General features: G+C 39.0%; 1 protein-coding gene across 4 annotated transcripts; it reads right to left on the minus strand.

Moving 5' to 3' along the window:
• Window positions 1-231: 231 nt before the first annotated feature.
• cdk11b (cyclin-dependent kinase 11B) lies at window positions 232-22,267 on the minus strand. 4 transcript variants are annotated; one of them, XM_044125181.1, is made up of 21 exons: window positions 22,211-22,267; window positions 21,400-21,530; window positions 20,948-21,087; window positions 20,737-20,864; window positions 20,480-20,627; window positions 19,915-19,977; window positions 18,910-19,046; window positions 18,114-18,239; window positions 17,928-18,026; window positions 17,562-17,699; window positions 17,406-17,480; window positions 16,050-16,273; window positions 14,933-15,023; window positions 14,729-14,850; window positions 14,527-14,632; window positions 14,271-14,392; window positions 12,586-12,693; window positions 12,109-12,225; window positions 11,591-11,739; window positions 3,185-3,374; window positions 232-744 (listed from the first exon to the last, which is right to left on the minus strand). In XM_044125181.1, the coding sequence occupies exons 2-21, from the start codon at window positions 21,514-21,516 to the stop codon at window positions 649-651; spliced, it is 2,496 nt and encodes an 831-aa protein (XP_043981116.1). In that variant the 5' UTR covers window positions 21,517-21,530; window positions 22,211-22,267; the 3' UTR covers window positions 232-648. The 4 variants fall into 4 exon arrangements, with proteins under 4 accessions (XP_043981116.1, XP_043981126.1, XP_043981135.1 ...); XM_044125191.1 differs by lacking the exon at window positions 22,211-22,267 and adding an exon at window positions 21,791-22,117; XM_044125200.1 differs by lacking the exon at window positions 19,915-19,977.
• Between the last annotated feature and the right edge of the window lie 931 nt (window positions 22,268-23,198).

Here is a 23,198-nt window from a genome sequence, read left to right on the forward strand (position 1 = left end):
GAGAATTTATTGGTTTAAATCTGATGCCATAAAGCTGGTTACTAAACAAAGGCAGAGTCAGGATCTTTTTTCTTTTTCTCTTAAAAGAACAAAAAAGAAAATGAGACAAAGTGTGCAAATCAACTTTGGTTCTCTGAGTTCAACAGTTTAGTTAAAGACTGGATTCTGCAAGGTTTAATTTTCCTTGCCTCTGTGCAGGCTGGGCAGGATTTATGAATGCAGCAGACAAAGCAAAGTTTCAAATTTTATTTCTTACAAAAACAGTCAACCTAACGTCATGTCGGCAGTAAATTTCTGATGGATCATATGGCAAGTGTGCATAATTATACAGTAGCTCAGGTAGTCGGGAAAGCATTTAAAAATAAAAAAAAGGTCAATCATGAGAGGTAAACTTCTAGATGGTGCACTCCTGTTGAGGAGCAGAAACAGTCACTTCTGAAATGTTGACTTCACAGAAATGAGAAGATTTCCAACCAAAATGAGTCCTGCTGTTGGACAGTCCAGAGTTTCTGAGATCAGTTGTTGTTTAGAAGACACCAAGCTGGTCTGCAGCGGCAAAGCCGCCTGGCTTCAAACACACGAGTCCCAGAACTTGATGCTGTGTTCCTTTCAAGCGAGGCAGAGAAACGTCCCGGCTGCTTTGTCTGATCAGAATTTGAGGCTGAACCCGGGCCCGACAGCAGACACTCCGAGGTTGCTGGTCGTCAGGTGGAAACCAGAGTCTTTCAGGTCGTCGTCACCACCCTGGTGTTAAAAAGGAAACAAATGCAATTGTTTTACATTTCTATCTTTGTTGTGTACAGCCCCTTAAAAAAAAAAAATTACTCGTACGCCTTTATTTTTTCTCCACATTTTGTCACGTTTCAACCACATTGGACTTTGGGGGATAGTCTCAAAGTATAGCAGGACTGCGAAGGGGAAGGGATAGAAATGTTTACAAATGAAATTTGGAGAAGTGTGCCATCTTTGTGTTTTCATCATTTATACTGATAGCTGATGTTTAGTATTGGCCGATACCGATATGATAGAGGAAAGCAACATTGAATTGACTTAAAACATTTATTTCTTTCTTTCTTTCTTCTTCTTTTTTTTTTTTTACAGAAACATAAATGTACCAAACTACTAGGGGTTGAACCAATTAGTCGACCTGTGCTGATCTGACAGCACAAGTATATAAAATAAGTTAATACATTAGTTTAAATGATAGTAGATGGATGCATATTTGTGGTTTTACAGTGTTTTTAAAAGGAGATGGAGTTGCAGCTGCAGTCATTACAAAACACGAGCCATCTAAAACTCGCTTCTTCCGCTAAGGATGTCACTTAGCCGGCTCGCGAGTGTCTTTGTCACGACGATCTAACTAATACATTATGATGTTATGTTGCTGATTAAATAAAGATCTGTGGTAATGACAGCTGCTGATTAAATAAAAGCCTGTAGTTGGTAATGACAGTGTATACTTGTCTGACATATAGCCGTGAGTTCGTGCTAAGAATGACACTTCGTGCTTAGAAGTGTCATCAGATCAGCTGTCAGAAGTGTATGACACTCTGACAGCAGATCTGACAGAACACTGGCTACAAAATGGCGTCTTCAAAACAGATCGAGGACAAGCCTGCATCTTGTCAAACAGGTAGAAATTTGTCAACAGTGTGGAAATATTTCACTAAAGATGACTTACTTACCGTAACATGCAAAATCTGTGTAAATGCCGTATTTTTCCGTGAAAACGGGTAATAAAGCCTGTACGTTACTCCAAAGCTTTGCGTCTTGCGTTGCTATGACATCACAACGACTAGACAACTCGACATCGACTCGACTTTTATCATGTTGACGTTGACTAGAAAATATCTTAAATCGTTCAATCTGCTGAGTCAGCAGAGCTTCCTGCCGCGCATCGGGCGGAGGAGAAGCAGGTGGTTTCGTTGAATTCAGCTGTAACCAAACGGGATCCGTTCATAACAAGTTTGGCTTGTGATGTTCCAAAAGCACCATGTAGTCAGTGTGATAATTTGACTCCTATAGTAACTATCCAGAGATCATCAGCATCAGCCGGTGTTTAGAAAAAAAAAGTCAGACCCGACTTTGTGCAGCAAACTTTTCCCCGCTGCTCACGAAGAATGATCTGTTTATTGCTCTTTTAATTCTCCATAATAGACTTAGTAAAAGCAGGAGAAGGGGAGTGTGTGTGTGTGTGGGTGTGTGTGTGTGTGTGTGTCAATATTTGCCGTGAAAATAGCTAATAAAGCCTCCAAGTAGTTGTGAAGGGTTTTTGCGCTTACGTCACTATGACGTCACCGCGACTAGTCGACATCGACTCGACTATTATCATGATGTAGTCGACCTTAAAAAATATGTAGTCGTTCAACCCCTACAAACTACAAATATATTTGGTCATTCCGCACCAGTACAGCAATAGCTTCACATACTTGGTCAAATATGCAAAAACAACTCAACTTTAATTTGTTAAGAAACTGAAACTGGCTAAAACAACAGGTTGAGTACCTTCATCAAACATGTAAAAGTAAACTGCAACAAATCTTCTTTCAAATGGTTCAGAAAGTAGAATTAGACATTTTTAATATAATGTAATTACCCTGCCTAATCGATCACAATTTCCTTATGTGGGGAAAGATGGTGACTGCATGATATTTCCCTGTAAGACTGAGTTGGTCAATTGCAAAATATACAAATAAATACTTTAAAGTTGGTATTTGTATCTAGAAAAAAGCAAGCAAATTGAATACTTTTGCAAGTGTTTAGCACAGACCATTATAAATTACACTGGAATTATTTTCAAGTGGATCTTTTATTGTTAATCCAAAGAAGCAGGCAACAGTTAACAGTTATCGATCATTCCGGGTTCGGCAGCTTTGTGGGTCTGGGCTTTTCTCGAGAATAAAACTGAAATAACAACCAACAGCTTTTTGGCACGTTCTGTTTCATACAGGAAGGTGGAAAATTTTGAAACTGCTGCTGAAAAGTTTCAATAATATCCTTAAGGGTGAGTGGGACCGCTGCAGAAAACATTAGAAACTTCAGGGAGCACATCTTGGAAAACACAAGGAGGAAATAGTCGGACACAAAGCAGAAGCTCGAGAGTCTGTAATCTATTTAACACAGACAGCTCTGAGAAAGCCTGGTAGCTGTGTGTAATGGAGAAAGTGGAGCCTAATGTCATTACCAGTTGACTGTAGCCCAGGCCTCCCTCGGGCGGACGAGGGCTGGTGCCTCTCTTCACCCTCTGCTGCTCACTCTTGGCCGGCCAGGTGGGGAACATGGAGGGGTCGATCGGGAGAGGCGTCTCCCTGAAGTACTCGTGCTTCAAAGCCTCGTCAGCTGAGATCCTCTTACCGGGGCAGTAGGTGAGGAATCTGGAAAACAAACAATCACTTATTATTTATTTATTGACCTGTAAAAAGTGCAAAAGTGGCTAGTTTGGACCGCGATGTGAAACGGGGCAATTATTATTTGAATTTCTCCAGCGCCTGACTTGTGCACAGCTGACCTTGCCTCTGATTTTTCCATCACAGGTTTGGGGTTTAGCTTGTGTCGAGTTTGTGCTCAGAGCCATCTCTCTCCATTTGGAAAACAGATCAGGGCTTTTTAGGCAGGACGAAATATAAAGGACTCCTCTTTATGTGCAAGAGCCAAAAAAAAAAAAAATGGTGAAGAGAAACGGCCAGCAAATGCTGCAAGAGATGGTGACACTGACCAAACTCAATTTCTTTTTCTAACACGCTAACACCAACAGCAGCCAACCATTTCTGTGTTAAAAAGAAGTGAAATTGATGCAAGAGTGATGATTTGACCTAGAATCCACCATTTTGGAAAGTCAATGCTTTCAATCAACCAGCAACTGACTCCTGTCATTTCTCGTCTGGGGCGCTGCTAAATTAGCCGCACTTCAGGGTGTGTGGTTGCTACTACTGTTTTAATGCTGTTTCAATGTTAATAATGGTGATTTTTACTGCGTCAGACATATGAACAGTCAAATGTGTAAGATTTCGCTGATTGCCAGATAAAGGGGGATTGCTTGGTGGTGTGGTTCCAGCAAAACTTGGATCTCTGGGTCCATTTTTTGTTTGTGCCCAAGATTATTTCATCTACCAGTGTGTTTTAGTATTTTTAGGTAGAAAAGCCTCTGCCATCTGGTGTCATTCACTGATTCTAAAAAGTTCAGTTTATACAAAATTTAGCCTGCTATTTGTTCAGAGTTAAGATACTACACAGTCAGGGTGACCCCAGAAAATTTGCTAAGCCTGGTAGTCGGGGCGCCGAGGCGGGCCACCATGGTTTTGTATTAAAAGATGTTAAGTTGAAAGGAAATGTAAAATATTGCTGGGTAATTATGTTACTAGAAGACATTGCCAACAACACTTAAACCCAAAACCAGATAGTCTTAAAAACAACAAATCAAAAAAACAATTAAAATAAATATTGATTATTGGCACTTCCCTTAAGTCCAAATTAAGTCATCAGTCAGTGGATCTAATGCCAGGCTGATCACATATAGAGCAGGCCCATGACATAAATGAAATAAGACGCTCCTTAAGGCCCCCTGGCCTTCAGGGGCCCCATATGGTCTAATGTTTTAACACAGACCACAGACATAGAATTTGATCAATGAACGCTCAATGCGCACCTCTGAAAGCATGACTACAGGTTATATTTGCAGTTCACATTGAGCTGAGCAAGGAGAGCAAACACAGTGGCTTTTAAATTTGATAAAGATTTCTCCAAAGAAACATGAGTCCTGACTGGGGGCGTTGACATAAATGTCGACACGGGTGAGCCGATGTCCAGCTTGAGTGAAAAGAGGCACAAGCGATCCACACTGAGGAGACCTAGCCGCTGCAGCTCACCATGCGGCCAACACATAAAGGTGGCAGGGGTGTGATTGGTGAGCGCTCCCGGCTTCATGCCCTGTTCAATGCATCAACTATAAACCCGTCTTTCAGGAATGATTCTGCTCAGTGCAGCAGAGACACTTGCAATCCAGCTTATTAAAATACAAAAAAAAAAAAGTCTTTAAAAGGAAACAACACAAAAACAAGCAATGCTTAGCCTGGTGGGAGGGCAGGTAAAGCCTGGCGTGTCGCTGGGAGAAACCCTGATGATCATCTATGAGTTTATCTTGTTACTTTTCACATTTTAGAGTTTGATTCAGTCTTAGCTGTTGACAGATTTAAAAAAATTGAGCAGAAGTTTAACTTTTAGCTAATCCTTAATGCTATTTGTCTACATAAAGTATCTTAATTATTTACTATGCTAACTTCTAGTCATTTTCTAACTGAATTAGGAGGGGAGATCTATTTGCACATTAGCCTTCCCAAGAAGCCACTGCTGAAATTAATACTCGATAGGAAGAAAAACCAGCAGTATTCAGGATCTTTAGATTAAAGCCCCAGTTACACTACTCACTACTCTGGACATTATCAAGATATTTTTTCCTGCTTCTAAAATATACTGTGGTTTATTAGTGCATCTTTCAATAGAGATGCACTAATAAAACAGACAGATAATGGATTGAACCCATTTCCCCTGACATAAAAAAATACTTAAAAATTTCTTTTGTTCCCCCCTATTTTGTATTAAATGCATTTTTCTAAACAAAAAAAAAAAGAAAAGAAAGAAATCTCACTATTTTCCATCTATGAATGTACCAACAGGATGTACTTTGAGGCGTAATGTTTGAACTTAATACAAACTAGATAAAGGTCAACGACATATGCTTCGAAGTTTAATTTTATAATGTCTTTATTTTCAGATAGGTGCCGCATATTCTCTTTATTTTTTATGCTACATTGCAAATTAGCAAAATTGATTTGAATTGAATGAAAATCAAATTTTGAAGGTGAAACTTCAAAGAAAAACAGAAGATGGTCTCAGTCCATCATTTGAGATGATGTGCCTCACTGATTCATCTCTAAATGTAGTTCCTGTTCTCTTTCGTTTCAGTCTTTTAAACGTTTTCGTTTACCTCTGGCATTCAGTTGAGACAGTTACGGTGAAGGACAAATAAAAACCTATAAAAATGGCTCCATTATTGTTGTGGTTACGAGCTAAGTGGGCTTGCAAAGTGGGCAAGCTCTGTTTCTAATAATCTCCAGGTTTCCAGACAACACCTAGAATTCACCGTAAACAGAGTTTTTTAAGAGAATCAAAAAAACTTAGGTGGAGGGAAAAAAATGTGGTGAAAAATCTTAATTTTGCAAAAGTATCTGTGTTTGGACATGCTGTAAGACTGAAGATTCTCAACATCTATACTTGGAAGTCCGAAAAGTGAAATGTCCTGACTTGGTGTCTCAATAACAGTGTTTCTTATTGATACAGTTAGGGTCACTGAGTGCATTTAACTCCTAAACTTCAACATCATCACGCCTGAATAACAGCTGCCAGTAGAGTCATGGCAAAGCCGAGTCAACATGTCTGCAGTGTGTAATTATTGAAAGAAAAATCACTACTTTTAATGTCTTTAAGTAGCTCTTTTCAGGACCCGGCAATTGCAGAGATTTGTTTAATACCGCCAATTTGATTACACATAAATGGTTTAAAAACTTAAATATTTGGCTGAATACAATGGGTTTACTCAGCTGAATCAGACTAAGGCACAGCTGAAGTAAAACACTTCAAATGGCTTTCAACTCACAGCACTTTGTTTTTCATTACCTGCCAGATGCTACACATCTAAAGCCAGATGTTTGATCTAAGCCACGACCCATCATCGCTGTGGTTTGGTGCAAAAACTGCCGTTCAAGTTCTCCTTTTTTTACAGATTCAGTTTCTTCAAAACATTCTGGACGTTTGCACGCAAAATACTTACCTGGTGGAATTTAATTTTTGGTATGTTCCACAATTTATTAGACAACAATTCTGATTCATGTGGTAAAGGAATATTTTGCTGCATTGACTGACTGAAGTCAGGTGTTTCTTTATCCCCCGACTTTACCAGTTTACATGCCAACAACTTCAGCAAATAAAGTGATAAGTGTATTGTTTTGTGTTTGCTTTTTTACAGCTTCAAATTTCTTATCAACCTTAAACATTTAACTCAAAAACACCCTTGATAACAGCCCATGCGCCCCTACCACCTGGCCAAATAGGTTTTCTGGGGAAAACCCTGAGCCTTCTCTCATAGGAGAGGAAAAGGAGACAGTGGCTAATTTTCAGACCTTTGTGGAGGCAAAGGTCTCCACAAACCGATCTGTGATTGATCGTTGGTCAATCACAGAACTCCCAAAATTAGAGCTGATGTAAAGGAATATTTTTGTAATAGAGTACTCTATAGAACAGGGGTCTCAAACTCCAGTCCTCGAGGGCCGCAGTCCTGCAGTTTTTAGATGTGCCACAGGTACAAAACACTGGAATGAAATGGCTTAATTACCTCCACCTTGTGTAGATCAGTTCTCCAGAGCCTTAATTATTCTATTCAGGTGGTGCAGCAGAGGCACATCTAAAAGTTGCAGGACTGCGGCCCTCGAGGACTGGAGTTTGAGACCCCTGCTATAGAATATATTTTCAATTAATCAAGGAATTGATAATCAATAATTCCCAATTCAACACCATGCTGCAAGCACTTCACAACAATTCATAAGTGGAAATAAGAGCGCTGTGCTCCACAAACAATTATCTGGGCGGAACATGGCGCGCCACATAATAAAATATAGTTTAATGAAGCTTTGAAGCAGATTAATTTTCCTCGAGGAGTTTTAATAATCCAGGTCGCTGTCGTCCTCTCTGCCGGCGGACTCATCCGATTCCCGCTCAGCGTAGCTAGCATCTCCCCACGAGCAGTGACGGGACTTGGGGGGCCATCGCGCCGCCTAGCGCCAGCCTTGGAAAAGGCTAGCCTCCGCCTCCTCTCCTCCAGCGGGAGGAGAGCACAGGAGCGGCAAGAGGGCTGAGGCGTCAGGGCGAGGTCGGCGTGCCGGGGGCCAAAGCATCCCTCATAGATCCGGTGCGGATGGTACCGCTAGAAAGCATCTTTGCTCTGAAGACAGCGCTATCTTACGCTGAAGAAAAAGAGGGAGCCATTTGTCCAGTAGGTGGGACTGGACTAAGCTTTTTTCAGCTTTAAGGATAGCAATAGCCTTAAAGGGCAAAGCCAATACGAAATAGAACTGTAGTACAGCCCTTGTAAAAACATCAGAGCCGGCCCGAAGCATAAGCAAACACCAGGCAAACACCTAAGAAGCCGCTTAGGGCCCCAAGTCCACTGAGGGTCTCCCTCAGTGGAGCTGATCACCAAGGTTAGAGGGTTAGGGTTAGGGTTGTTTTTACAATAATTATAATTATTTTTATTGAAAAAAATAAAAAAATAATAAATTGCTCTTGGGGGGCCCCTGGTGACGGCTGTAGGTACCGCACGCTTCGCCTGTAACATGAGCTGCAGTGCAACAGCAGTGGGCATCCAAACGTCTAAAGCTCCGGTCAGAAGTAAAGTAAAGGATTTATCCTTCAGGGAGGGAGAAAAGAAAGAAGAATAGAAAAAAAGCCAAGATAAAGGTTTGTTTTAATGTGCCTTGGTAATGTCATGTAATGTAAAAGATTTGTAAAGCTATAGCTGGATAGCGACCTGGGATGGTCCAGTTCAACAGCCATACATTTTTGCTCGGGTCTTTGTGTTTGTGTGAAACTGAGTTTTAACTTTAAATGAGTTGATTCTCCTGCTTGGCTCTGTATATTTCTGTATTTTTGGCTTTAAAACAGCGTGTTTGATAACAATAATTAAAACTTCTCAATCTTTGACATTGTCTAGCATAATGTTTTTACGTCAGGCTACATAGATGCTACATCGATGAGCTGCTCTATGCTGTAGTTGGGGATTTGTTGTTTGCTGCTGCGCATAATCATCTGTGTGCACATTGTTTTTACATCATTTTCTAAGTAATGTGAAACTTCAGTTAAAATCATTTGAAGGCTCAGAATCAACCTGGTACCGGTACCATTCCACAGAAAGACTCACCTGGATAAACAGAAGCTTATGAATGATTCAAAGAAAATGCTGCATAGGATGCTGGTTAGGCAGAGAGATCGCTGTCCCAATGCATGCAGGATCATATACATCACAGTCTTGTTTTCCACAGAAAGGAATGAATACAAAGAATCAGCAGACGATGAAGCTTAGTTTATTCGGTTAAGATGGTGAAAAAAATCTTGATACCCCAGGAAGTTGAACAGGTTTAGAAAATACTTCTGGTGCTGAGGTCCCTCTGAAGTCCAACAGCAAATACAGCAATATTCAAACACATTCCCACACAAGGATGTGTGATATTCTCAACAGTCCACTGGAATGTAAACCTACAGACTCCCACACTACTCTGCCCTCATGCTTTCTACGCTGAACGCCTCTCCATGTTGACGTTCCATGGTTTGAACAAGTCCCAGGCTAAAACGCTTTCCAACAGATGGAGAGTTTGGGCAGCGCTGGCCAGACTTCCACTGGACTGTGAATCCTCAAGCAGCACAGTGGACCTGCTGTTAGTGTCACGAGTGTAGAGAATAGACTCAGCGGGTCAGGAAAAATCTGAGTAAAAAGACTCTCGCCCTGCAGCTGGTGAGCAAATATTTGGAACACGCGAGAGAAAATTACGGAGTCATTACTGCGATATGAAAATGATTTTCGTAAGAATGGTGCTGTCCAAACATTTCCTTGAAGAGCGGATTGCGAATTGGAATGTGTGATTGGATCTGACTCTCACAGGGGCGTATTGATGAACGACCGACCGACCCGTCACTGTTGTCATGTTTCGCATCAGCTCGGCAAGAACGTTCCGAAACGACAGAAGGCGCTTAGCATTAAACATGTTTCGCTCATTTCTAGAAATTTTTCCTGTATGCTTGTTACAAACTAATGACGCATGCTCTCTGTTTATGAAATATTCAATACTGGCTGCCGGTTAATTTCAGCTTCTTTTTAAAAAAATTTTATAACTCAGATAATAATATTGCCATAAAATGTTTTTTTAGTCTCTTGCAATTTCACCAAATGTTCCAAACAATGTGACAAAAAAACTTTTTAAAATGCAGCATTAATCACACTGACTGTTGATCTGCGTTTGTGTGTTATGCAGCAGTTACTGTGCAAAAAGAAGAGTCCCTGAGGTTCCCAAACCAAACCCCTTCTTTCTGTGACTACACCCTGAGATCCCGACAACAAAATACAGCAAACAAGATCAAAGACGGGGGATGGAGTTCAAACATTTTCTTCATTTGTTTTTGATAGTTATGCTATAAAACATTTTGTGTCTTAATGAAAAATGTAATGTGTGAAGCTGTGAAAAATGTCATTACTACAACTACTAACGTTACCAGTTATTGTGATGTAGCATTTTCACACCAGTGCACAAGTGTTACGTAGCAGGAGTGGCGAATCAGTGGTGCATCATTGTTAAAAGATAATCAGACAGCTTGCACAAATTTCATGCACATATTCAATAAAGGGATGCAAGATATTGTGCATTATATTGCGATGAAGTCAGCAGTATGGTTGTTTCTTTAAAGATATTAAAAGAGTAGTGAAATATATATATAATATCAGTAAATATCGGTTATCAGCCATAGGGACAATATCAATATCCAGTACTGGTCCAAATTTTCATATCGGTGCATCCCTAATTCAATGTTAAAGTCTTCAGGCAAAATTAATTTTTTTAGAAACGCAAAAGCAATGTGACTTTTTGAAACAAAAAGCTTGTTTTTGCTATTCGGACTATAGAAATTTTATTTGGATTTTTAAAAAAAGAATATTCATTTACATTTCACACATTTTTAATAGGGATTTCAAGCCTAAGAATAGGTTTGTACCCATGACATTTTTTTGGCAAATCACTAATAAAGTCTGACCTGCCGATTTAGATTTTGGCCAGTATGGATTCATTTTTGTCTTAAATGTTACTAAATAATAAGACAGTCGCTAAGTTAGCAATAGTCGGGTGACTGTTGGTAACCGAACATGTTCAGACATGAACAGGTCTGTCAGGCAGCTCTCTCTCACAGCAGAGCAGCAAAAGGGAACTGCAGATTATTTTCAGACCTTTGTTAAGCTACATAAGATCGGTTTCTCTTGCCAGCGTCGGCCGATTGTTGATCTTATAAAATTAAAGAAATTGGGGCCAGTTTATTGGTGCAAGTCTACTTAAAAACCACAGTGGAGGGTCACAAGTTGCAACAAACTAGTGGTAAAACTGGGATCTGGACTTCACCGTAAAAGCCATATTATGTAATTTTGGCCATATTGTCCAGATTTTATTTCCACCCCAGACAACAACAAAATTGTGGATTATTATAAGCTTTCTATGCTCCTCCATCAACTTAAAAAGATCCAACTAAAAATCCTTGTGTATTTTACAGGAAATAATGACAAATAGTGGCACGAGTGATTAAGAACAAAAACAATTATTTCTAAATGTGGAAGTTTTTCCCCATCGAGTAAATTTAAAAAGTTAAATTAAAGGTTGGATCTTTTGTCATTAAAAAGTGTGAAGCTATGTTACGTTAAAGAAAAATATATATTTTTTTTAACACTTTTTAAGCATCTTTCTCAGAAGTGCCAATAAATATATATGAACTCCAGAAAAAGTCTTACTTGTTCATGAGGTCGAAGCCTTGGTCTGACAGCAGCGCTCCAAAGCGCTTTCTCAAGTTATTGTAGGGATACTCTGTGAAGCTCATCTTCTTCACAGCAGGTAACTCGCTGTAGCCAGGCCAGATCTTCTCACTGGGTGATCCCAAATCCTGCAGTCAACACAAACACGAACACACACGTCAACTGCTGTACTTGCATAAAATTGATATTGTTAGTTAGAGAACAATTTCCCTCCTGGGAAAAATGAAGCACGCATTTTTAATTTGTTAGTCGTAAAATAGGAGGCATCAATAGACGCAAACAGGGCAATATTACTTTACAGTATGTGAATCACTAAAACATGGAAGGCCTTTTGGTCTAGTCAGCCGTCTGCCAACAGCTCCCCCCTGAGAAAAACTGTTGAACTACGTTCTTAATCCTCTTAACACTACATTAAATTCATAGGCAGTAAACATGGTAATTTTGCTCTTCACAGTTATAATTTAGCTTAAATTTGATGGGCAAATGATGGTATTCACCTTGTAAATCTTGTTAATTTGGTCAATTTCAGATTTTCCAGGGAAAAGAGGTTTCTGGGTGAGGAGCTCGCCAAATATGCAGCCCACTGACCACATGTCCACAGCTGTAGAGTACTCCTGTGGAGAGAAGAACAAACACGGTGGTAATTCACAGAAGTCATCATCCCTCCCACCTCCCCCTGCAAGAAAAGAGAAAGACTGTGGATGTTCTCCAATAGCTTTCTGGGCCTCTGCCGTCTGGCTGAAACAAAGCCTGTGCTCTACAACTCCTGCAACAACTTGCGGTATTTGGTGGCTTACAAGCCAAATGCTTCACAGATGTTGTCTTTTAATGGAAATACATCTCTGAGACCAACAGTCCAGATGATGCAATCAGTCTGAAAAAAAAGTTCATCACCTTTGTGTCTGGAACGTCAGCTGCTGCTTAGGTATTTCATCTGACATCCCCTTTGAGGTTTGCAAAACTTGAGATCTCACCTTGGCTCCGAGCAGCAGATCCGGAGATCGGTACCACAGAGTCACCACAACAGGGGTGTACTGCTTCAGGGGTGAGCCGTACTCCCGCGCCAAACCAAAGTCTCCAATCTAGAGAACAGGACAAAACAAGGGAAACCGTAAGACCTCAATGTTTTTGTTGGCAAAGGGATTCATGTCTTCGGAAGATTTCCCCAAACACGTCTATATAAAGTTTCTCGAATCAAGTACTAACCAGCTGTTTTGTAAAATATCAAGCTGGGTAAAATTTAAAGCTGACAGGTGTCTACGCAATTTTTTTTCGACTTGGAGATTGGCTTTTTATTTCTTTCAACTATGTTTTCCCAATGGAACTTCTTTTCCTGGAACTTTTTAATTTACCCTGGCTGTTTCTCGTGCAATTTTCCACTGCAGGTTACCAAACAGAGACATTTGTGTAAATTATGTCTGCAGATGCTAGGCTGCAGCAATTTTAACGAACGTCAAGGTCAAGCTACGAATGTGTGGGGCAGAGACTCCTGTGATGAAAATAAAATGTAATAAGCTCAGCAATAAAACTATAAATGATGACTAGGTGGTTAATTAATGCATAGTCACTATAAAGTCTACAGAAAGATTAACTGCAAAAACTTCAAAAGGGACTTTGACACCTCGTAAGCAAGAAAGAAGTGGTAGAGTTGAGATTCTTTCAAAGCGGTTGCACTCTGAATCTAGGAATGCACCACTTTTTTCACTTCTGATACCAAATCCGATATCTGAGGTTCAGGATCAGCCGATGCCGATCCAATGGAGAAAAATAGTGCTGAATTGACTTAAAACATTTCTTATAAATATAAAAAATTGGGAGGGGAGGGAGTTGGGGGGAGCGGTTTGCATTGGCCACTGTTCATATTCAGATTTCAGTTGATGGCAGGGGGGCAGAGGGGCCAGCCCCCCCACAAGATGCCGCTCTGGGCAATTGTCCATGTCGTATGTACCATTTCTATGGAGTTTATATAGTGAGGCGGCAGTGGCTTGCACTCATCCCAACAAGCAAACAGTGTAATTTGTTCATGTGAACTTTCTAGGTCATACACGTAGACACGCGGGCCACCAATACTGCACAAGAAAGTTGAAAATTGTTCAACTTTTGTCGTCATTTCACTGCCGTGTCCCATGTATTGGGTTCAGCTTGAGTGGAGGAAAACTGAGGTTTTTAACTCCCCAGGTGTTGAGCCGTTACCATGGAAGCAAGAGAGGAGGAGTAACTCCAGAGTGAAGCTTTTTGTCATCCACTCTCTTTGATAGAAAGAGAGAGAGACACGACAAAAACAAGCAAGCATAATTATCACCCTCATTTTCTTATCGAGCTCATTTTAATAGATTCATTGTTTATCATGACAAGCCTAATTTTAAGTATAATTACTTAACTTATATAAAGTTTTAACAAGGCTGCACAGTGGCACAGTTGGTAGAGCTGCTGCCTTGCAGCAAGAAGGTCCTGGGTTCGATTCCCGGCCCGGGGTCTTTCTGCATGGAGTTTGATTCTCAGACTTTCCCACCTCTTGTTATATTTGCATGGCATGCGGTAATTGTCACAGTCGCCTTCTCTACCTTTTATTCTACACAGAGGTCATTAACCGATCACACACACACACACACACACACACAAAAACATACTTTAGCTTACAGTTTCTGGGTCAGCTTACCTTGAGGATTCCCTTGTGGCTCAGCAGCAGATTAGACGTCTTCAGATCCCGATGAAGAATCCAGTTGTCATGGAGATGTCGGACTCCTCGAAGGAGCTGAAGCATTAGAGTCTTTATTTCTCCTAAAAGAAAAAGCTTTGCATAAGCTTCTAATAATTGCTTGCTAGTTAATAGCCTTTTTACGTCACAAAAAAGTCAGAATGAATTTTTCTCTACTTTTACAAAAAGAAGAAAAAACTAAATAATGCCACAATACCAGGCAAGAAAGGCTGCTTCATGGTTTCCATCAGACTCTTCAGGTCATGCTCTACGTAGTTCATTACGATATAGATCTTATCCATATTGCTTCCAACAACAATTTCCTGACAACAATGCAAAAAAGAAACAAATAGGTCATTCTAGAAAAAAAGCCAAACAGCAAATGTTATTCACCCAAACATATTGTCAAGTTGTCTCACCCTGACTGTGACGATATTTGGATGTTGGGCTTTCAGAATAGTGTTAATCTCTCTTAAAGACGTGATGGGAAAGCCTTCCTTCTCCTTCTCCATCTTCAACCTTTTTAAGGCAACAATCTCATCTGCAAATATAAAATTCATCTAGAAAAAGCACATAAAAAAAAAACACAAAATCAAAACATAAACAGGAGTCTATTTATATACCAGTCTTCTTGTCCTTGGCTCTGTACACCACTCCGTAGGTTCCCTCCTCTATCCGGTTCAGGCACTGAAACTCTTCAACGCTCCGGCAACCCTGAAAAAAATTTCATTCCAAATAATCAAACTTTTAAAGGTTTATTCAGTTAAGGTAAAGATGCATTTTCTTTTCTCTAAAGCATCACCTTGTGGTTAATAGAGTGACTGAAGGGAGACTAAACAGTCTGTCATCATGACACAATCATTTCTTCTGATACAAGGCTAAATTTAAGTGCTTATTAAATCTGTGTGAATAAAAGAGCTAAGACCTTTATTGACAGAATTTCCTTAACTCACAAAACTGAAACCTATGTGAACATAATCAAGAGGAAACAATGCAAAATGAAACTGAAACAAAAAAAAAGAAACATTTCAATACTCCACTATTGCCAAAAAAAACACAAGTTCACAATTGTAGTGGTTCCATTTAATCAAAATGACATTTATTTTTAAATATATATCACAAATCTTTTTCAACTATTTAAAACAACCTTCAATACGCTCTTTAAAAAGCGGGCTATTATTGTTACAGGTTAATTTTCTAAACTGTAGAAAAGTAATTGTTAGGGATACTCAACATTGGTCCAGATGTCAATATCTGATAGTAATACTGCTGTTATGGTCATTATTTATCAATATTTTATTTGATAGAATGTTTTATTTGATTACTTGATTAATTGTCAGAAAAATCAATAGAATACTCGATTACTAAAATAATTGTTTACAACAGTCCTAATCCTGATACACTGGTGGAGCTGTTTTCAGTCAGTTGCCATGGCAATGAGTGTGCATGTAGGGTAGCCGACACACGGAGTTAGAAAAAAGAAGAATACAAGTGGTTTTGAGTTATTCTTCAACGATTCTTCTGCGTTATTTTTCCATTTGTTGTGGTGCATTGCACTAAATTAATAACACCTACATCTCCAGGCTTTATTTAGTGAACAGAACTGTTCTACCAAGGTAGCAAGACTATGGATGGTATGTAAAAGAATCGTCTTTTTGCCCTTCCCCTTTATGCATATGCTCGAAATTTCCAAATGTAAGTAACATGCAACGCGTCTATATTTGTAGAGCTAATACTTGCCTGCAAAGCCGGCAGATATTTAGGAAGCTCCTTCTTCAGCTCCACAGGTGAAACTGGCGGGGACTCTGGAATGTAGTTCTCCTCAGGGGTGGGCGAGCGGGAGTGAGTTTGGGATTGAGGGGTGGGGTCACCCTCTCTACCTTCCTCTTCGTCGTCCTCCTCTTCGTCGTCCTCCTCTTCCTCGCCGGTCTCCTCAGAATCGTGGTCAAAACGGGATTCTGGAACTGCGACAGCAAGAGTGAAGTCAGTTAAAATGGTTTGATTAAGTTTGTTTGATGAGGGCCATGAATTCAGAAACTACACGATTAATGTTGTGATTCTGTAGCTGAATTTTTCTTTTTTTCTTTTTTCTTATGGCAAATGCTATTAAAGTCCAATCTAACAATGTTTTGTACTGATTGTATTAAAAACAACAATCTAATAAATCAATAAAACAGTTATTTTTTTTCTGTACAACAAACAAAAGAATATCACTTTGTGTATGTATTTTTATTCTTTTATTTGGTTTAAAAATTTTAATTTAATATTTAAATTTCATGGCACACAAATTGATCTGACATATCAAACTTACTGAGGCATTTTAAAATGATCGGTGCAACAATCAGTTATAAAACTCCACTCCTAATCTAATAACGAGTTTGAGTTTGAGCAAACCATGCCGCTAATTTGTATCAATTATCTTCTGTTTTTAGCTGCAAAGCTTGCAAAGGTGTAGCATAAGCTGTGAAGATTATTATTTTTGCTTATCCAGTTAATTGTTTTTCAAGAGATTTAGAACCAGACTGAGTGTCACAGAAAGCAGCTGAAAGAAAAACGAATCATTACATTTTATGACGTTAACGCGCTAAATTTACAAACTTCTTTAACTCAACCCCTAATCTCTGCACGCATAAGATTAACTGCAACCACATTGAGAAGTCAAATATGAATATGATGAACACAAAAATTAAATTCTGATAAATATTTAGGAACAGATTATAAAGCAATGAGAGCGATGGTTATGCAGATATCTGGAAGAAACTGAACAGTTGGGACAAAGTGTTTGGTGCCATCAAAAAAATACACAGGACCTCATTGGTGAGTAAATTCAGCAGAAAACGGAATTTGAGATTTATTTTACGGCATCTCAAGCATTTCAATGAAGAATAAGACTGTATTAGAAATGGCTTCTCTTAATCAACTACAAAGAAATGGACTTAAAAGCTAGAAGCACCTGAAAAGAAACGACTAAGAAGCTGTCAGCTGAAGATGACCAGCATTTGAGAAATAAGAAAAATGTTTTCATTTCACTATAAATCTTGTCAATTTCACAAAAATGCCAGTGTCCGACAGCTCATGAATCCGGGCTTCACCAACCTGCAGGTATGTGCTTTCCATTTTCTCTCTCTTCCTCAGCGTCTTCCTCTGACTGCTCTTCCTCACTCACATCCTCTAAATGGGGAAAAGGTCATGTTTTTATTATTATTATTAGGCGTGAGCGACATTTAGAAACAGAAAAACAACACATTTTACCTGCACTCTGCTCAGACCGTCCTGATGCTGAAACAGACTCTCCTTCGTCTTCCTCTTCCTCCTCCTCCCCCTCACTCTGGCTACTGGACTGATCCTCTCCTTCCTCTTCATCCTCCTCCTCAGAGCCTGACCCTGATGCTAAGCAAGACAAAGAGAATTTGACTGTGGAAAAAGAAAATCAATGAAGCTGGAAAGGTAAAAAATTATCAACTTATAGTGTAGAAAGAGGCACGATGCAGCTAATCTGAATTTTTATAACTGTAAAAGGGATAAAAGTCGAATTTCCTTCAAAAGTATTTGGGTTGCAACACTAGTCAACATGAGTTTAAACCTTTATGGTCACTGTTAAGTGCAGCTCCACATTACCAATGGAGGATTCTGCCGTGCTGGTCTTCCTTTCAACATCGCTAATGTCTTGGAGGTCTGCAAGCAGATCTTGAACATCTGGCCGCTCCTCTTTTGATGCTGAATACATTTTTAGAAAATGACTATAACAACAACTGACATAGAAATGATCTGAAGAAGGACACAGGTTATACGTTAAACCCTCACCTGGAATTTTCCGTGACTCGCTGTGCTCTGACCGGTCCCGGGATCCACGAGCCGGACTGCGACTGCGCTGAGCTTGTTTTGACTTGTCGTCGTACTCGTCGGGTAGCATGCGATGGTGAGACGGTACTGTGAATGACAGCGCCTCAGATTCAAAGGAGAGCTTTGCGAATTTACAGCGTTCTATAATGATATCATTTGAAACTGATAAGTCCTTTCTGTTAATAGAGATGCACAAATAAATTGGCTATGGACCTAAAGCTGAGAATTTCCAACTTGATCGGAAACTCTGTCATTGAGCCTGTAATGTCACTTTTGGTTCCAATATAAATAATTTACTTTTCAAACAAAAATGCATGAAATTTTAAGTTCAATGCAGTCAGTCACAAGAGCAGATAAAAAGGGGAAATCATAATCTCCTCCAGTTTGTATTGACAAGCCAAAATTTAATCACAGATTGAAAAATCTGTCACGACACTCACTGATAAATGTATTTAGCGTAACCCATCAGGATTAGAACTGTCAAATGATATCAATTTATATGCAGTTAAAACATTGTTGAATGTAATCGTAACATTGGTAATGTATTATTTCTTCCAATATTGTGGTATTTAGCAAAAAGAAATAATTTAGGTAATTTAACAACAGACGTTTGGTCTGATTTAAAAGTGCATATCTCTTTATATTTGGTATATTTAAGCTTCTGATTTACGGTATATGATTTCATCCCACTGAATACAGAACATCATTCAATAAGCAAGGCAGAATGTAAAAAAATATATCTTTTGTAAAGACTAACTTTCTCGTCGACTCCCTCTCTCTTTGTGTCGATCGTCCACCCTTCGCTCTCTCTCTTTAAATTCCCGTTGCTCTTTCTGTTGCTCACGAATCTTCCGGTCTCGTTCGCGCTGGCGCTCCTGCTGCTCCAGACGGTCTCTGTTGTCAAAAACATCAAACAAGAAGCAGATTGTTTACACCAGCAAAAAGATTAAGAAACTCTGCCATATCATCCAAATGTTTTATGTGTTTCTGGTTTAGATGCTTTTAGAGAATAAATGCACAACTACAGCAAAACTTAAGGATGGGCAATATGTCAAATATATTTGTGCAATAAACCCTGATTTAATGACAATTTCAAGACATAAAAGCACAACTGTTAAGATAACGGCCTAATGGAGCACTTTGGTAGAGATTTTGATCATTTGCATAATTTTCATAAGTTGCAACCAGCACAACTGATATTTAATTTGAACACTGGCATATTTACACCGTGTCTAAAATGGTTTTGCCAAATTCAAAATGATTTATTATAATTTAAAATGTAAAACAACACCAGTACTCAGGTAAGGTGCACTGTTACTATGTAATATCTATGTACTATCTACTACTTAATAGCCCACATTTTGATCATTACGTATATTTATCACAGATATTATTGAACTTAATTATAAATGTCACAATTATTACTATTATTAGAAGTAGAATTTTTATATTCTTCTCAAGTTGATCACTCTCTCACCAAACCACTCACATATTTTTGGTCTATCAAAATAAAATACAATGTTTCAACCCAAACAATAAAGTAAGTCTTTTTAATCAGTTGCAAATATGATATTTTAAGTCACTGTTAAGGTCTGCTGCAGTGACACTGTGTGAAATTAGATCTAAACCCTGCTGTAATTATTTTAACTGTCGTGCTGAGTAGAAGCACGTTGTTCACAAAACCTCACAAATCAACAACAAGTTCAACAGACTAACCAGACCACTGAGGAGCTAGCAAACAACCACCTAAATGTTTACTTACTTAGCATTATCCGCTACACACCTAGGAACAGCTGGAGGAGGGGAGTGTTCTTGGAGTTTTCTTCTGTGTGTAATGAGGACAAAATAGCTTCAATTGCATTTGGTGGACAATCAGAAACACCTGAGTCTGTAGTAGCACCGTACCTGAATATGGCTTTAAAGGTAATTTCACTCTCAAACTGTTAAAACTGACTTGTTTGGATATCAAACGGGTACCATGGTTCACATGGAAAACCAGTAGTCATTTCATTCCTGCCACATAAAAGTTCATTTATGAAGCTGAAGGAAACGGACAAAACAGAAACTGATGTATCTGAGCAAAAGCGTAAACCCTCAGGACCTGCGCCCTATGAGCCCGCCAGATCTCTGCTTTGGTAAATCTTCAACAGGCTGTAGTTGTTTAAGATGTAATATTGTCATATCGCCCACCCCAAAGTTTAACATATTGTTAAAAGATAACTACATTTATAAAATCCATTACATCCATAGATGCTGGGGTGGTTACATTTAAAACCATATTGGCTTTACTACCATGAAATGAATCGATAACTAACATTAACGCTCACCTCTCTCTGCGAGAATGAGCTCTGGCTTGTTCTCTTCGTTTCTGCCTCTCCCAGTCTCTGCGTGCTTTGTCTTCCTCCCATCGCCGCTTCTGGCGATCGCTGTCTCGCTCCTTTTCTTTGTCTTTGGCTCGTACATGTTTACCTCCAGCTTTTATCATAATCAAAGGAGGGAAATAAAAGCAAAAGAAATGATCAAAATTTTGGTAAAACACTCTGTCAATCACGTTCCTGTGTGCGTAATCGATCAAACATCTCACCGCCTTCAGCAGAGTGACTGCGGTGACGTCTTTTATCTTTTCTCTTCTCCTCCTTTCGGTGATGCGTTTTGTCCTTCCTCGCAACCTGCTGTGGGGGCTTGATCGCTAGTGACTCGTCTTCCTCTCCTCTACCAGAAATATAACACAAACACTGTTAGATTTCACTAATGACCGTTACTAATTAACACATCTGTATCATGATATAATCTACCTGTCCTCTGTCGAGTCCTCCCGTACGTACGGGGAATTACGAATTGTTATTTCCATTCTTTGATCTCGTAGTTCTCCTTCCTCCGGAGTGTCTCGTTTCGGTTCCCGATCATTCGTCTGTGGAACAACGCCCTGTGAGAACTGCGTAAAACGAGACGACATTTATTAGTGTCTGAAATCCAAAACCTTATCAATATCAAGTGACAACAGCTAAATATTAGAGCAAGCTCAAATCAGAAACAACCACATTTAAAATACACCTACAAAACTCAGTTAGCTTTTTGGGCTTTTTTGTGTTACAATTGTTAAGAAAGAAAAAACCAATAAATGCTGATTTGACACAAAAAGTGACAAATTAAAAATATCTCTGAAAATGAAATTGTAATTTAGTTTATTAAGCATGCATGTTTTACATCGTTACAATATTTATGTTTTTCCTCAAAGGCACTTTACATTTTTCTGGCGCTTAATAACAGTTTTCTCTTCTAATTCTCGTCGACGTTTTTTTTCCTGCAAGATTTCGTCAAGAGTTTTTACTTTCCAGGTCTCCTTTTCGTCCCCCATCAGCATCCACAGTCCACCACCTGATTCACATGACAAAGAGACGTACACAAAGATTTATCACAGCATTGGTGTTGCAGATTTCTCTTCTCAAGAGGCATTGTTTTTAAAGTGATTCATGTGTGACGTTACTGCAACCTTTTTGAGTTGTATTCTCATGTTAAAACCATTCAGTGTTTAGGTACACAAAACACTAATAATATACAGTACTGTTCATACGTAAGCGGCATATGAACTCAACACGCTGTACAGTTGTAAATCAGGGGGCTCGTTTCCAACTTACAGTGCTAGTTAGCATTGCCACAGCCGTGTTATAAGCAGGGTTATATAGCGAAGCCAGTAAAATAGCTTAAAACCTTAAACTCTATGACGAATTTATTAAGCTGTACGCAGCGTATAAACTCACAAATTGCAAAGAGTAACATAGCAGCATGTTAAACTTTTAAATGCTATTTTAAGTTTTATGTTTGACAGAAACGCTACCACGGTACTAGCATTAGCAAACTTTAGCGTAAGCTAGCATGTGAGACCGTTGCTAAAGAAATTCTGCAGGTTAAACTAAATGTTTTACAAAGAAATAAATATCCCAGTTCTTATACATTTTAACTGGCGTGTGTGTAGCAGTTTTGATATCTTAAAATAAAGTTGTGAATGCAGAGCTTGATTAAAATAATCGCTGAGAAAATAAAATACCCAAACACACCTGAAAATGCGCAGCGGAAGTTTAATCGCGTCACAAACGTTCACACTGCTTCCGGTGTGAAACAAAGCCTTCCTGTGAATAATTAATTAGCACATCTAATCCAATGAAATTTTACGAAATTCAAGAAATCTTTTGTTCCATTTCAAAAAAAACTATCACTGCCCCTTATGTTATATCATATCACGTCATACTCAAAGTATAAACTGAAATACAGTTAGCATTTTCCCCTATACACAATTAATAACTAACCAATAATAATTAATAATATTAAAACCTTACGGTCTGTTAATAAAATCATAAGGCAAAACATTCAAGTCTTTCTCTACTTTCAATCTTTTAATTATATGTAAAAATGACCCTTGGCAGCTGTTATGCTTCATATGCCGTATTCTAGATCAAAAATGTTTTTGTTGACAAAATGAACAGCATGTATGCCAGGTGAGCTGTCAGGAACATATTTAATGCCTTTTTCCCCATGCTTTGCATTTCTTCGTGTCTGTTCAGGATGTGATCGAAGCCAGAATTTAAAATAGCAAGTAATAAACTGGGCTTATTACTGGGAAAGTGTTATAAAGTTAAAAAGAAGAACTAGAACAGCTCATAGATTTATGACAGGGTGGCCTCTGTGGACTTTGGTCAAAGTATGTCATTGAGACCAAGACAGTGCTTTCTTTTCAAGAATTTGAAAGAAGACTTTCCAGCTTGTTGTTGTCAGCCACAGGTAAGACTGACAGAGTTATTGTTTGACAGTAGTTTTGAAGGTAAGACTCTATACGAGGTTCCTTTTTTACTCGTCAAAGTAATCAGCCAACCTTACAGATATCAAACCTCATTTTAAATCAGATTCATTTCCTTACTAGGGCAAATATTGACTTGCATGTAACATCTTGCACTTCTCCTGTGTCTAGACTGACACTGAGGAGGACAAAAGTACACATAAACCCACTATAATAAAAGAAGAAGACACTTCCAATGGAGTCCAGCAGGG

The sequence above is a fragment of the Gambusia affinis genome, linkage group LG01 (assembly GCF_019740435.1).
Source record: "Gambusia affinis linkage group LG01, SWU_Gaff_1.0, whole genome shotgun sequence".
NCBI lineage: Eukaryota > Metazoa > Chordata > Actinopteri > Cyprinodontiformes > Poeciliidae > Gambusia > Gambusia affinis.

Coding starts and splice junctions, on each gene's coding strand:
- cdk11b (XM_044125181.1), bottom strand. CDS start 21,516: ATGCTGATGGGGGACGAAAAGGAGACCTGGAAAGTAAAAACTCTTGAC. Junction 16,274..17,405: donor TGGAAAGCACATACCTGCAG/GTTGGTGAAGCC, acceptor TTGCTGTCGCAG/TTCCAGAATCCCGTTTTGAC. Junction 745..3,184: donor GCCTGGGCTACAGTCAACTG/GTAATGACATTA, acceptor TTTTAACACCAG/GGTGGTGACGACGACCTGAA.